This window comes from Haliotis rubra, unplaced genomic scaffold (genome assembly GCF_003918875.1).
Source record: "Haliotis rubra isolate DU_JTF1 unplaced genomic scaffold, ASM391887v1 Scf766, whole genome shotgun sequence".
Lineage (NCBI taxonomy): Eukaryota > Metazoa > Mollusca > Gastropoda > Lepetellida > Haliotidae > Haliotis > Haliotis rubra.
Genome location: NW_025767486.1, coordinates 57,030 through 71,879, shown reverse-complemented (window position 1 = coordinate 71,879; position 14,850 = coordinate 57,030). Strand labels below are relative to the sequence as shown.

At 42.8% G+C, this 14,850-nt stretch overlaps 1 protein-coding gene across 1 annotated transcript in view; it reads right to left on the bottom strand.

Annotated features, from left to right (window-relative positions):
- The window catches only part of LOC124260511 (transient-receptor-potential-like protein), a 43,298-nt gene that overhangs the window by 18,182 nt on the left and 10,266 nt on the right, over window positions 1-14,850 (bottom strand). The window contains 3 exon segments of the mRNA XM_046694841.1: window positions 2,770-3,218; window positions 10,134-10,476; window positions 13,713-14,719. Coding sequence (XP_046550797.1) covers window positions 2,770-3,218; window positions 10,134-10,476; window positions 13,713-14,645 — 1,725 coding nt within the window. The 5' untranslated portion in view covers window positions 14,646-14,719.

Sequence of the window (14,850 nt, the reverse complement as noted above, 5' to 3'; positions counted from 1 at the left end):
AGAGCATGTGGATATCGGACATGCAGCTCTTGGCACCAATGATGTCTTGCAGTATCACGTGTGAGAGAGCACGTGGATCTTGGACATGCAGCTCTTGGCACCAATGATGTCTTGCAGTATCATGTGTGAGAGAGCATGTGGATCTTGGACATGCAGCTCTTGGCACCAATGATGTCTTGCAGTATCACGTGTGAGGGAGCTCGTGGATCTCGGACATGTAGGGTCCATCTGTGTAGCTGAATCATCTGTCCACTCACTCATCTGTAGCTATGTGAAGCTCATCTCCAGTTTGTGAGGCACTCTCACCATGTTTGGTTTCACAGTCTTGTCTTGTCGTCTTTGGTTAACCACACCAACATCTGTCATCAACGTAATTTGTCTATCAATGTTGTCGGTGTGATCAGCTAATTACTGATTGTGAAACGTTAAGAACTTATACCACAATTTTCTGTCTTGTTTTAACTTCAACATGCCCATTGCACACAGTCATTCCTTATGTGGCATAGTTGCATGTCAATATACATTTGCATTGAGTATAAAACAGTATCAGAACAACTTTCAGTCTGGTTTTTATCGCTGAAATGTACAGCAACACATGGACACAATACTCTAACCATGTTCTCATGCAAATCAGCAAAAACACTTTTACGAAATTGGCAAGTTTGCATGAAATTCAAAACACATTTTGAATAGACTAATCATTATCTAAATCTATATACAATCACATAATTTGGTTCCCAAATAATAATTTCACCCCCACATGAAATATCCTCTACTTTATATAGTCTACATTAGGAATACAAAGTGTATTGTGTTAATTATTATCATACTTTGTCAATCTTAGCACAATTGATGTTTAACACATAAATAAACACTCAGAGAAGTAAATTTGGAAACTGCACATCATAGATGGTCAATTTATTAATACAGACGGCATATAAGTCACAGCAGATGTGAAGTGGACATAGACGAGGTATAAAGTCATGGATGTAGTATAAGGTCATTGTATTAATGGAAAGAGTATCACAAGGTCAGTAGATGTAAGGTAAAGGTCATTAATGGAAATGTAAGGTAGAGATTCATTATTGTACAATGAAAGGTATAAGTCATTATACACCAGTGACAAAGGTATACCAGTCAGAAATGTAAAGGTACAAGTCATTGAAAAGCAAATGTAGGTGAGACCACACAGTCGGCCAAATGTAAGTATAAAGTCATTAATGAGAAGTATAAGAGTCGTATTGCACACAGTGGTAAGGTGGGGCATTAGTATGTAAGTACAAGTCATTAGTAGATGGTATAAAATTATTGAAAGGTGAATGCAGGCGCAGTACGGAAGTCATTAGTGATATGTAAGTATAAGAGTCATTAGTAACACATGGAGGTGTAAAGTCACTACTGCTGTGATGTGAGTAAAGTCATTAACAACAGCAGACGAGGCATAAAATCATTAGCGGACGAAAGTGGACGGTATAAAGTCATTAGTAGATGTAAAGTGGCACATTAGACAAATGGGGGCAAGCCAGTGTAAGTCAGTGACGATGGTATAAAATCATTAGCGGACCATGTAAGTGTAAAGTCATTTACCAGCAGATGTAAGGTATAAAGTCACAATGAAAGTAGAAAGTGTTAACAACAGATGGACGGTAAGTATAAGATCATTATTAGCAGATGTAGGGTATAAAGATTAGTACAACATCTTAAATTAGACAGTATTGGCCAGTAGTATAAGACGGTGTTAATGGAAATAACACCAGCAGACGGTGCATACCAAAGGCCAGCAGACGAAATGTAGTATAAAGTCATTAATGGAAATAGGACGGTGGCAAGTCAGCAGACGGTGCGTGTTAAGTATAAAGTCATTAATGGGTGGAAATGTAAGGTCAATCGTAGCAGATAAGTATAGGTATAAGGTCACGTGAGTGTAGTCGTACCAGCAGACGGTGGGTATAAGGTCATAACAGGCAGATGTATGTAAAGGTGGTAAATATCACCAGCAAGATGTAAAATTATTAATCACCAGCAGATGACGCAGGCGCAAATGGGTATAAGGTCATTAATTGTAGTATGATGTTTAAGGTAAAGTCATTAGTAGATGCCAAGGTATAAAATCAGCAGTCATTAACAATTTATACGGTACATTAGTAGGAAATACAATAAAATCGGCATGGCAAATATGATCGAGTATAAGTCATTTAGATGTAGGTATGTCATCAAGGCAGATGTAGGTGGGTATAAGGTCACAGTGGATGTAGGGTATAAGGTCATTAGTGGATGAGAGGTCACAGGATAAGTATAAAGTCATTAATGGAAATGCCGCAAGTTAAGCACATGGCTACCAGTACATGCAGGTATAAGGTCATTATTAGTGTAAAGAGAGTGTCATTAGTAGATGTAGGGTGAGAGTTCCCCACCACCCTCGAAACTAATATCCTTTTGCCTCCAACTGACGATGATGAACTGCGAAATAACACAACATTGGGTGTGCCAGATGTGATTTGTGGATTTGAAGCCCTGCATGGAAAGGTAATATCTATCCAATGCAGCCATGTCCTTGTAGATATACTCTACCTGTCCTTGTAGATATACTCTACTGCTCTCCTATACAATGAGTATCAGATTCCTAGCTGACTACACCTGGATGTTCAACTCAGTCTGTGATCCCAGATATTTCTGTTGGTTTCTTTTCTTTCTGTACATGTTTTCTGGGCCATCACCGGTAACTGTGCTACGAGATGCTACACGTTTCAAGAGTTGTGACAAGACTACTTACGTGAAGAAGACATCTTCTGCATCTTCGTTGCTGGGGTAGTAGTACCAGTAGAGCTGATTGATTCCACAAGCAAACGATGTGAGCACCAGGAAGAAGATGAACAAAAACTTGGCAATGTCAATGAGCATACATCCCAGAGATATCTGGAGCGGACCAAGATGCTGATTGGCTTGGAACAGGTATATAATCCGAGCAAAGCTAAAAACATTTGCAATGGCGAATAAAGATTCTGAGATGAGGGTAGGTTCGTTGTGTGGCCAGTCTCTCCTTGCTAGTTCTTTAGGGCCGTAGTTCCCAGACTCAATCTGGAGGAATGCAACACATCGCAGCGAGAATGTTGCCAGATAAAGCGACAGCATGATAAAGTCCAGCCAATTCCACCACTGCCGCATATACGCCTTCAGACCCTCCTCCCACAGCTGCTTGCACTCCGCCCATATAAACCCTGAAAATACATGAAAATATTACACTCTGCACCGATAAACCCTGAAAATACATGAAAATATCATACTCTGCACCTATTAACCCTGAAAATACATGAGACTATTGTACTCTGCACCGATTAACCCTGAAAATACATGAAAATATTATACTCTGCACCTATTAACCCTGAAAATACATGAAAATATTACACTCTGCACCGATCAACCCTGAAAATACATGAAATTATTATACTCTGCACCGATTAACCCTGAAAATACATGAAAATATTACACTCTGCACCGATAAACACTGAAAATACATGAAAATATTATACTCTGCACCGATTAACCCTGAAAATACAAAATCTGTATGATTTGACACTTGGCATCGTGACACACCCTGGAAGAGATGTGGTGTCAAATGTCAGTTCACAAATTCAGTATCGTGTGTGTGTTCACCATTGGTGTTGATGCAGGCTTGACGACGATGCGCAGACAACAATAAACAATTGAGAAAAGCTTGGGGAATGTTGCTCCATGTCTGAACCAATGCTTGTCCAACTTCATCTAACGTCAATGGCTAATATAGAGCAGTGGTTTTGGGGGTAAAAATTCAAATAACTCTACCCGAGATATAGCAAGAAATACTTGGTATCATCGGATGGTGTGGAATCTCTAGTTTTCCTAAAACAATTTTGCCAGACTTGATAGAGTCAGGCAACATGTCATTTAAGGGTAACATGCTATTTTCCAAAGACCATGTCTGCTATAAACATAAAGGAGCATTATCTTCACCCTGAACAGAGATTTTATCATTTTTGAAAATGCATATGATTACACAATACCATTTAAAAAGTGGTCAAATGTACCGTATGTTATATTTGGGATTACACTTTCTTAGTCATGTACAGATTCTAGTACTTTTGTTGGGTTGAGTCCCATGCGGGATTCTAACCCACATCCTCACAGTCAGGCACCTAACCGCGCTCAGCTAGCCACCAAACCAGCTGAGCGGGACATACCATCAGGGAGACGCCATATTATTGGGGTGAGGACATACTATCAGGGTCAGAACATATACTATCAGGGAGACGACATACTATCAGGGTGAGGACATACTATCAGGGAGACGACATACTATCGGGGTGAGGACATACTATCAGGGTCAGAACATATACTATCAGGGAGACGACATACTATCAGGGTGAGGACATACTATCAGGGTCAGAACATATACTATCAGGGAGACGACATACTATCGGGGTGAGGACATACTATCAGGGTCAGAACATATACCATCAGGAGACGACATACCATCGGGTGAGGACATACTATCAGGGTCAGAACATATACCATCAGGAGACGACATACCATCGGGGTGAGGACATACTCATCAGGAGGTGACATACCATCAGGGTGAGGACATACTCATCAGGGTCAGAACATATACCATCAGGGTGAGGACATACCATCGGGGTGAGGACATACTATCAGGGTCAGAACATATACCATCAGGATCAGAACATATACCATCAGGGAGACGACATACCATCAGGGTGAGGACATACCATCAGGGTCAGAACATATACCATCAGGAGATCGACACATACCATCAAGGAGGACATACCATCAGGGTCAGAACATATACCATCAGGAGACGACATACCATCGGGTGAGGACATACTCATCAGGGTCAGAACATATACTATCAGGAGACGACATACCATCGGGGTGAGGACATACTATCAGGGTCAGAACATATACCATCAGGGTGAGGACATACCATCAGGGTGAGGACATACCATCAGGGTCAGAACATATACTATCAGGATCAGAACATATACTATCAGGGAGACGACATACCATCAGGGTGAGGACATACCATCAGGGTGAGGACATACTATCAGGGTCAGAACATATACTATCAGGGTCAGAACATATACTATCAGGGAGACGACATACTATCAGGGTGAGGACATACTATCAGGGTCAGAACATATACTATCAGGGTCAGAACATATACTATCAGGGTCAGAACATATACTATCAGGGTGAGGACATACTATCAGGGTCAGAAAATATACTATCAGGGTCAGAACATATACTATCAGGGAGACTACATACTATCAGGGAGAGGCCATACTAACAGGGTCAGAACATATACTATCAGGGAGACTACATACTATCGGGGTGAGGACATACTATCAGGGTCAGAACATATACTATCAGGGAGACGACATACCATCGGGTGAGGACATACTCATCAGGGTCAGAACATACCATCAGGGTCAGAACATTATACCATCAGGAGATCTACATACCATCAGGGTGAGGACATACCATCAGGGTGAGGACATACCATCAGGGTCAGAACATATACTATCAGGGTGAGGACATACCATCAGGGTGAGGACATACCATCAGGGTCAGAACATACACTATCAGGGTCAGAACATATACTATCAGGGAGACGACATACTATTAGGGTGAGGACATACTATCAGGGTCAGAACATATACTATCAGGGTGAGGACATACTATCAGGGTGAGGACATACTATCAGGGTGAGGACATACTATCAGGGTCAGAACATATACCATCAGGAGACTACATACCATCAGGGTGAGGACATACTATCAGGGTGAGGACATACCATCAGGGTCAGAACATATACCATCAGGAGACCTACATACCATCAGGTGAGGACATACTATCAGGGTCAGAACATATACCATCAGGGTGAGGACATACTATCAGGGTCAGAACATATACCATCAGGAGAGGACATACCATCAGGGTGAACACATACCATCAGGGAGGCGACATACTATCAGGGTGAGGACATACCATCAGGGTGAGGACATACCATCAGGGTCAGAACATATACCATCAGGAGGACACATACCATCATAGGACATACCATCAGGGTGAGGACATACTATCAGGGTCAGAACATATACTATCAGGAGACGACATACCATCAGGGTGAGGACATACTATCAGGGTCAGAACATATACTATCAGGGAGACGACATACTATCGGGGTGAGGACATACCATCAGGGTCAGAACATATACTATCAGGAGACGACATACCATCGGAGTGAGGACATACTATCAGGGTGAGGACATACTATCAGGGTCAGAACATATACCATCAGGAGACGACATACCATCGGGGTGAGGACATACTATCAGGGTGAGGACATACTATCAGGGTCAGAACATATACTATCAGGGAGACGACATACTATCAGGGTGAGGACATACTATCAGGGTGAGGACATACTATCAGGGTCAGAACATATACTATCAGGGAGACGACATACTATCAGGGTGAGGACATACTATCAGGGTCAGAACATATACTATCAGGGAGACGACATACCATCAGGGTGAGAACATACTATCAGGGTCAGAACATATACTATCAGGAGGAGATACCATACATACTATCAGGGTGAGGACATACTATCAGGGTCAGAACATATACTATCAGGGAGACGACATACCATCAGGGTGAGGACATACTATCAGGAGGAACATATACTATCAGGAGACGACATACTATCATCAGGATCAGAACATATACTATCAGGGAGACTACATACTATCGGGGTGAGGACATATACTATCAGGGAGGTGACATACTATCAGGGTGAGGACATACTATCAGGGTCAGAACATATACTATCAGGGTGAGGACATACTATCGGGGTGAGGACATACTATCAGGGTCAGAACATATACTATCAGGATCAGAACATATACTATCAGGGAGACGACATACTATCAGGGTGAGGACATACTATCAGGGTCAGAACATATACTATCAGGGAGACGACATACTATCAGGGTGAGGACATACTATCAGGGTCAGAACATATACTATCAGGGAGACGACATACTATCAGGGTGAGGACATACTATCAGGGTCAGAACATATACTATCAGGGAGACGACATACTATCAGGGTGAGGACATACTATCAGGGTCAGAACATATACTATCAGGGAGACGACATACTATCAGGGTGAGGACATACTATCAGGGTCAGAACATATACTATCAGGGTGAGGACATACTATCAGGGTCAGAACATATACTATCAGGGTCAGAACATATACTATCAGGGAGACTACATACTATCAGGGAGACGCCATACTAACAGGGTCAGAACATATACTATCAGGGAGACTACATACTATCAGGGTGAGGACATACTATCAGGATCAGAACATATATACCATCAGGAGACGACATACTATCAGGGTGAGGACATACTATCAGGGTCAGAACATATACTATCAGGGAGACGACATACTATCAGGGTGAGGACATACTATCAGGGTCAGAACATATACTATCAGGGAGACGACATACTATCGGGGTGAGGACATACTATCAGGGTCAGAACATATACATCAGGGAGACGACATACTATCAGGGTGAGGACATACTATCAGGGTCAGAACATATACTATCAGGGTGAGGACATACTATCAGGGTCAGAACATATACTATCAGGGTCAGAACATATACTATCAGGGAGACTACATACTATCAGGGTGAGGACATACTAACAGGGTCAGAACATATACTATCACTACTATCAGGGTGAGGACATACCATCAGGATCAGACATATACTATCAGGGTGAGGACATACTATCAGGGTCAGAGATACATATACTATCAGGGTGAGGACATACTATCAGGGTGAGGACATACTATCAGGGTCAGAACATATACTATCAGGACATACCATCAGGGTCAGACATACTATCAGGGGTGAGGACATACTATCAGGGTCAGAACATATACTATCAGGGTCAGAACATATACCATCAGGGTGAGGACATACCATCAGGGTCAGGACATACTACCATCAGGGTCAGAACATATACCATCAGGGTGGAGGACATACCATCAGGGTGAGGACATACTATCAGGGTCAGAACATATATCAGGGTCAGGGAGACGACATACCATCAGGGTGAGGACATACTATCAGGGTGAGGACATACTATCAGGGTCAGAACATATACTATCAGGAGACAGGGACTATCGGACATACTATCAGGGTGAGGACATACTATCAGGGTCAGAACATATACTATCAGGGATCACATACTATCAGGGTGAGGACATACTATCAGGGTGAGGACATACCATCAGGGTCAGAACATATACTATCAGGGTCAGAACATACATACTATCCATCAGGGTGAGGACATACTATCAGGGTCAGAACATATACTATCCAGGAGACGACACATACTATCATCAGGGTGAGGACATACTATCAGGGTCAGAACATATACTATCAGGGAGACGACATACTATCGGGGTGAGGACATACTATCAGGGTGAGGACATACTATCAGGGTCAGAACATATACTATCAGGGAGACGACATACTATCAGGGTGAGGACATACTATCAGGGTGAGGACATACTATCAGGGTCAGAACATATACTATCAGGGTCAGAACGACATACTATCAGGGTGAGGACATACTATCAGGGTGAGGACATACTATCAGGGTCAGAACATATACTATCAGGGAGACGACATACTATCGGGGTGAGGACATACTATCAGGGTCAGAACATATACTATCAGGGAGACGACATACTATCAGGGTGAGGACATACTATCAGGGTCAGAACATATACTATCAGGGAGACGACATACTATCAGGGTGAGGACATACTATCAGGGTCAGAACATATACTATCAGGGAGACGACATACTATCGGGGTGAGGACATACTATCAGGATCAGAACATATACTATCAGGGAGACGACATACTATCAGGGTGAGGACATACTATCAGGGTCAGAACATATACTATCAGGGAGGTGACATACTATCAGGGTGAGGACATACTATCAGGGTCAGAACATATACTATCAGGGTGAGGACATACTATCGGGGTGAGGACATACTATCAGGGTCAGAACATATACTATCAGGATCAGAACATATACTATCAGGGAGACGACATACTATCAGGGGTGAGGACATACTATCAGGGTCAGAACATATACTATCAGGGAGACGACATACTATCGGGTGAGGACATACTATCAGGGTCAGAACATATACTATCAGGGAGACGACATACTATCGGGGTGAGGACATACTATCAGGGTCAGAACATATACTATCAGGGAGACGACATACTATCGGGGTGAGGACATACTATCAGGGTCAGAACATATACTATCAGGGAGACGACATACTATCGGGGTGAGGACATACTATCTGGGTGAGGACATACTATTAGGGTCAGAACATATACTATCAGGGAGACGACATACTATCAGGGTGAGGACATATACTATCACGGAGACGACATACTATCGGGGTGAGGACATACTATCAGGGCGAGAACATATGCTATCAGGGAGACGACATACTATCAGGGCGAGAACATATACTATCAGGGAGACGACATACTATCAGGGCGAGAACATATACTATCAGGAAGACGAGATACTATCAGGGCGAGAACATATACTATCAGGGCGAGAACATACTATCTTGGAGAGTACAAACTATCAAGTAAACATCAAATTGCCTCTATGACTGTTTGTCAGTGACCCATTACACGTTCCCTGATTGAGAGGTGTTGATTCCATGATCACCTGTCATCAGTGTTACAGGTCAGTCTATAACTCATAATGTCATACAACTCCCAGTGACATCATACAACTCCCAGTGACATCATACAATTCCCAGTGATGTCATACAACTCCCAGTGATGTCATACAGTGATGTCATACAGTGATGTCATACAACTCCCAGTGATGTCATACAACTCTCAGTGATGTTATACAACTCCCAGTGATGTCATACAACTCCCAGAGATGTCATACAACTCCCAGTGATGTCATACAGTGATGTCACACAACTTCCAGTGATGTCCTTACCTGTCACCCAGAGCACTATCATCCACTCCAACTCTGATGGAGGTAATCCACGGAATTTCTCCCGCTTGTGAGAAGTACTGATGTCTGTTGACGCACACACTAACAGAAATAGAAACACTCCGAACGATGCACTGTGGTAAAGGAACTTCATGAAGGGACTCCGAAGGAGTTGTCCGATTTTACTGCGTGGGAAGACCCAGTAGTACACAGCCATGAAGGGAAGCAGCAGGATGAGCCCAATGCAGATAAGGAATTTGGTGAAGCCGTTGCGTTTCCTCCATCCCGGAAGTCCCTCATACCAGATGGACGTGAGGAGCTGCTGACAGTGTGGATGAGCTACAAACTGGAAATACAGGCCATACCTAGAGTCAAAGGTGAGCTACAAACTGGAAATACAGGCCATACTTAGAGTCAAAGGTGAGCTACAAACTGGAAATACAGGCCATACCTAGAGTCAAAGGTGAGCTACAAACTGGAAATACAGGCCATACCTAGAGTCAAAGGTGAGCTACAAACTGGAAATACAGGCCATACTTAGAGTCAAAGGTGAGCTACAAACTGGAAATACAGGCCATACTTAGAGTCAAAGGTGAGCTACAAAATACAGGAAATACAGGCCATACCTAGAGTCAAAGGTGAGCTACAAACTGGAAATACAGGCCATACTTAGAGTCAAAGGTGAGCTACAAACTGGAAATACAGGCCATACTTAGAGTCAAAGGTGAGCTACAAACTGGAAATACAGGCCATACTTAGAGTCAAAGGTGAGCTACAAACTGGGAAATACAGGCCATACCTTAGAGTCAAAGGTGAGCTACAAACTGGAAATACAGGCCATACCTCAAAGGTGAGCTCAAAGAGTGAGCTGGTGAAATGGAAATACAGGCCATACTTAGAGTCAAAGGTAAGCTACAAACTGGAAATACAGGCCATACCTAGAGTCAAAGGTGAGCTACAAACTGGAAATACAGGCCATACTTAGAGTCAAAGGTGAGCTACAAACTGGAAATACAGGCCATACTTAGAGTCAAAGGTGAGCTACAAACTGGAAATACAGGCCATACCTAGAGTCAAAGGTGAGCTACAAACTGGAAATACAGGCCATACTTAGAGTCAAAGGTGAGCTACAAACTGGAAATACAGGCCATACCTAGAGTCAAAGGTGAGCTACAAACTGGAAATACAGGCCATACCTAGAGTCAAAGGTGAGCTACAAACTGGAAATACAGGCCATACTTAGAGTCAAAGGTGAGCTACAAACTGGAAATACAGGCCATACCTAGAGTCAAAGGTGAGCTACAAACTGGAAATACAGGCCATACTTAGAGTCAAAGGTGAGCTACAAACTGGAAATACAGGCCATACCTAGAGTCAAAGGTGAGCTACAAACTGGAAATACAGGCCATACCTAGAGTCAAAGGTGAGCTACAAACTGGAAATACAGGCCATGCCTAGAGTCAAAGGTGAGCTACAAGTCACTGGAAATACAGGCCATACTTAGAGTCAGGTGAGTCAACAGGTGAGCTACAAACTGGAAATACAGGCCATACTTAGAGTCAAAGGTGAGCTACAAACTGGAAATACAGGCCAAATACAGGCCATACCTAGATACACCTAGAGTCTAAGGTGAGCTACAAACTGGAAATACAGGCCATACCTAGAGTCAAAGGTGAGCTACAAACTGGAAATACAGGCCATACCTAGAGTCAAAGGTGAGCTACAAACTGGAAATACAGGCCATACCTAGAGTCAAAGGTGAGCTACAAACTGGAAATACAGGCCATACTTAGAGTCAAAGGTGAGCTACAAACTGGAAATACAGGCCATACCTAGAGTCAAAGGTGAGCTACAAACTGGAAATACAGGCCATACCTAGAGTCTAGAGCTCAAACTGGAAATGAGGCTACTTAGAGTCAAAGGTGAGCTACAAACTGGAAATACAGGCCATACCTAGAGTCAAAGGTCAAAGGTGAGCTACAAACTGGAAATACAGGCCATACCTAGAGTCTAAGGTGAGCTACAAACTGGAAATACAGGCCATACTTAGAGTCTAAGGTGAGCTACAAACTGGAAATACAGGCCATACCTAGAGTCTAAGGTGAGCTACAAACTGGAAATACAGGCCATACTTAGAGTCAAAGGTGAGCTACAAACTGGAAATACAGGCCATACCTTAGAGCTAAGGTGAGCTACAAACTGGAAATACAGGCCATACTTAGAGTCAAAGGTGAGCTACAAACTGGAAATACAGGCCATACTTAGAGTCAAAGGTGAGCTACAAACTGGAAATACAGGCCATACTTAGAGTCAAAGGTGAGCTACAAACTGGAAATACAGGCCATACTTAGAGTCAAAGGTGAGCTACAAACTGGAAATACAGGCCATACTTAGAGTCAAAGGTGAGCTACAAATGGGTATAGAATGGTTCATTTTAGAGGCAACTGAACTGCATTGTTGGAACATTTTCTATACAAACATATAATCTACATGACCCCTCGGTCATAATGCTGAGTATATATGCCAAACATATAGTGATAAGGTGAGCTATAAACTGGAAATCAATGTCATCGACATAGCGATTGGATGACCTGCAAAGGCAAGGCTACTGTGATCAGCCGTTCTTTCTCAACTGTATTATATAATAAGTGGAGGAGGGCTTATTAATTTATTTCATACGCTGGAAACATTACCATTAGCAAAACAGCAAAAGGTGAGCCATATTAAGTTAATTGGTGTGGAAACTATTATATTTGTGTCCAATAACTAATAAAGTAGCCCCCAACATTGACAGTATTCAGCTACAACTGAACCAGGTGAGCTCTTAACTACCATAAAAAGTATATAAATATAATTGCAGGCAACGATGAGGTCTCCTTGGCTTTACTTTCTATCTACTGTATCTGAGGGCTAGATATCATCGTCCAAAACGGAGCCAGAACACGTGTTTTGACAGGCGAGCGGATCTCCCAAATACAGCCGGGGTCGCGGGTCAGAACATATAACATGTACCGTTTAAGAAGTTCCGGAGAAGAAATAGTTCCCTCTTTAAAAGGCTGTATCTCAGTTGTTCTTGGGTCTACGGTCAAAACAATTAGTGTTCTGGAATCACCAAAACATCATCTACCATACTGGCAGAATTTGCACATTTTGGGAGCAAACTACTCAGAAAACTGCTGAAAAACATGGCCAAAAACTGAAAACAAAAATAATTGCCAAACAGTACGTTTTAGTGACTTGACCCGTCCAGGCAAAATTGTTGGGAATTTGATTGTGCATATGTACAAGAAATTTGGAAGTGTTGGAACGATTAGTTCTTGAGATATTTGCTGTCAAACGTTGAAATTTTGGAATTATTTTTTAATTATCTCCCCTTTGCTATTGGGCCAAGAGCCTAGAGATTTTTAAGGGGAATATCTACACCTCGGTGCGCATCTGTGTGATTTTTTGTAAGCGATTCGGAGCATTGGTTTAGGAGTTATGTTTGGTACAAAAATCGGCGGAATAATAAATAATAATAATAATCCGAACGATTACAATAGGTCTCCCGCCTAATAATAACAAGTGCTGAATTTACTTCACCTGTTTCTGCTCATACTTGAGTGCCAGTTTTAATCTGGACAAGGTGAGCTTATCATTGTCGTCGTCGTCCTCCTCCTCCTCCTCCTCTTCTCCATCAGTCATCTTATTCAGGACAGCAATCACCTCCTCACTACTGCGACACTGGTCCAGAAGGTCACACGCATACTTCCGACACTGATGAGCTAGCTGCAGGTACGAGTCTTTGAATTCGTTTTCTCGGAGCGCCAGTTTGTCCAGCTCCCACGACAACATGAAGGCTGTGAGTACCGGGTCCGGGCTGGTGAGAGAGATCCACGCCGGACTTGCCAAGGCCCGGTAGGTATTGATTCTGAGCAGTGAATGTCGTAAGCTGTCAGCATGCACTTGTGCTTGACATCGCTTGCAGGAGCATGACAGTTGATGGGGGCGTTCAATGGTTGCACCATGGAGTAGTAAAAGTTGCAGTATTTCAAACTGGTTGCAATGAGCTGCCAAGATCACTGGAGAAATGTCTGGAGAGTAGTCAAAACTTTCTTCATCCATATGACGTGTTTTCGACCAATCGTAACCCAGCATTTCTCGTGTAATTGAAGGATGCTCAATCAACATCTCAACAATACGATATACACCTTCCCTTATTGCGTACAACAACGCATCACCGATCTTAACACCATCCTGCTTCAACAGCAGCTCCACAATTTCCGTGTTTTCATTGTCCACAGCAATCTGAATGGCTGACCGGCCCAACATATCTGTACAGTTGACATTTACTGGATTCGAACCATGGAGACAGCGAATCATTGTGGGCTTGTCTCCCTTTTCTGCAGCATCCAGAAATATCCTCTCTTGGGGATCCATCCTACTTCCGTGTTTAATTGTTTCCAAGGGGATGTCCACCGCTCGTGTCGAACCACGCGAACCTGATCGTTTACTGCCGTAGCCAGTCAGCACCATGGTGGAGGCAAGTTGCACACAGGTGTTCCCTCACCCAGGGGGAAGGACTCACACAGTTACTCAGGGTAAGGCTTCTGAAACACACAACATCAAGTGCAAGACGGGACTCAAGCAACAATAAAATATTTAATTTCCATGATGTTAAACATTCTAGATAGCTATAAATAACATCATCCCCAACACCACAAACAACCCCACCCCCACA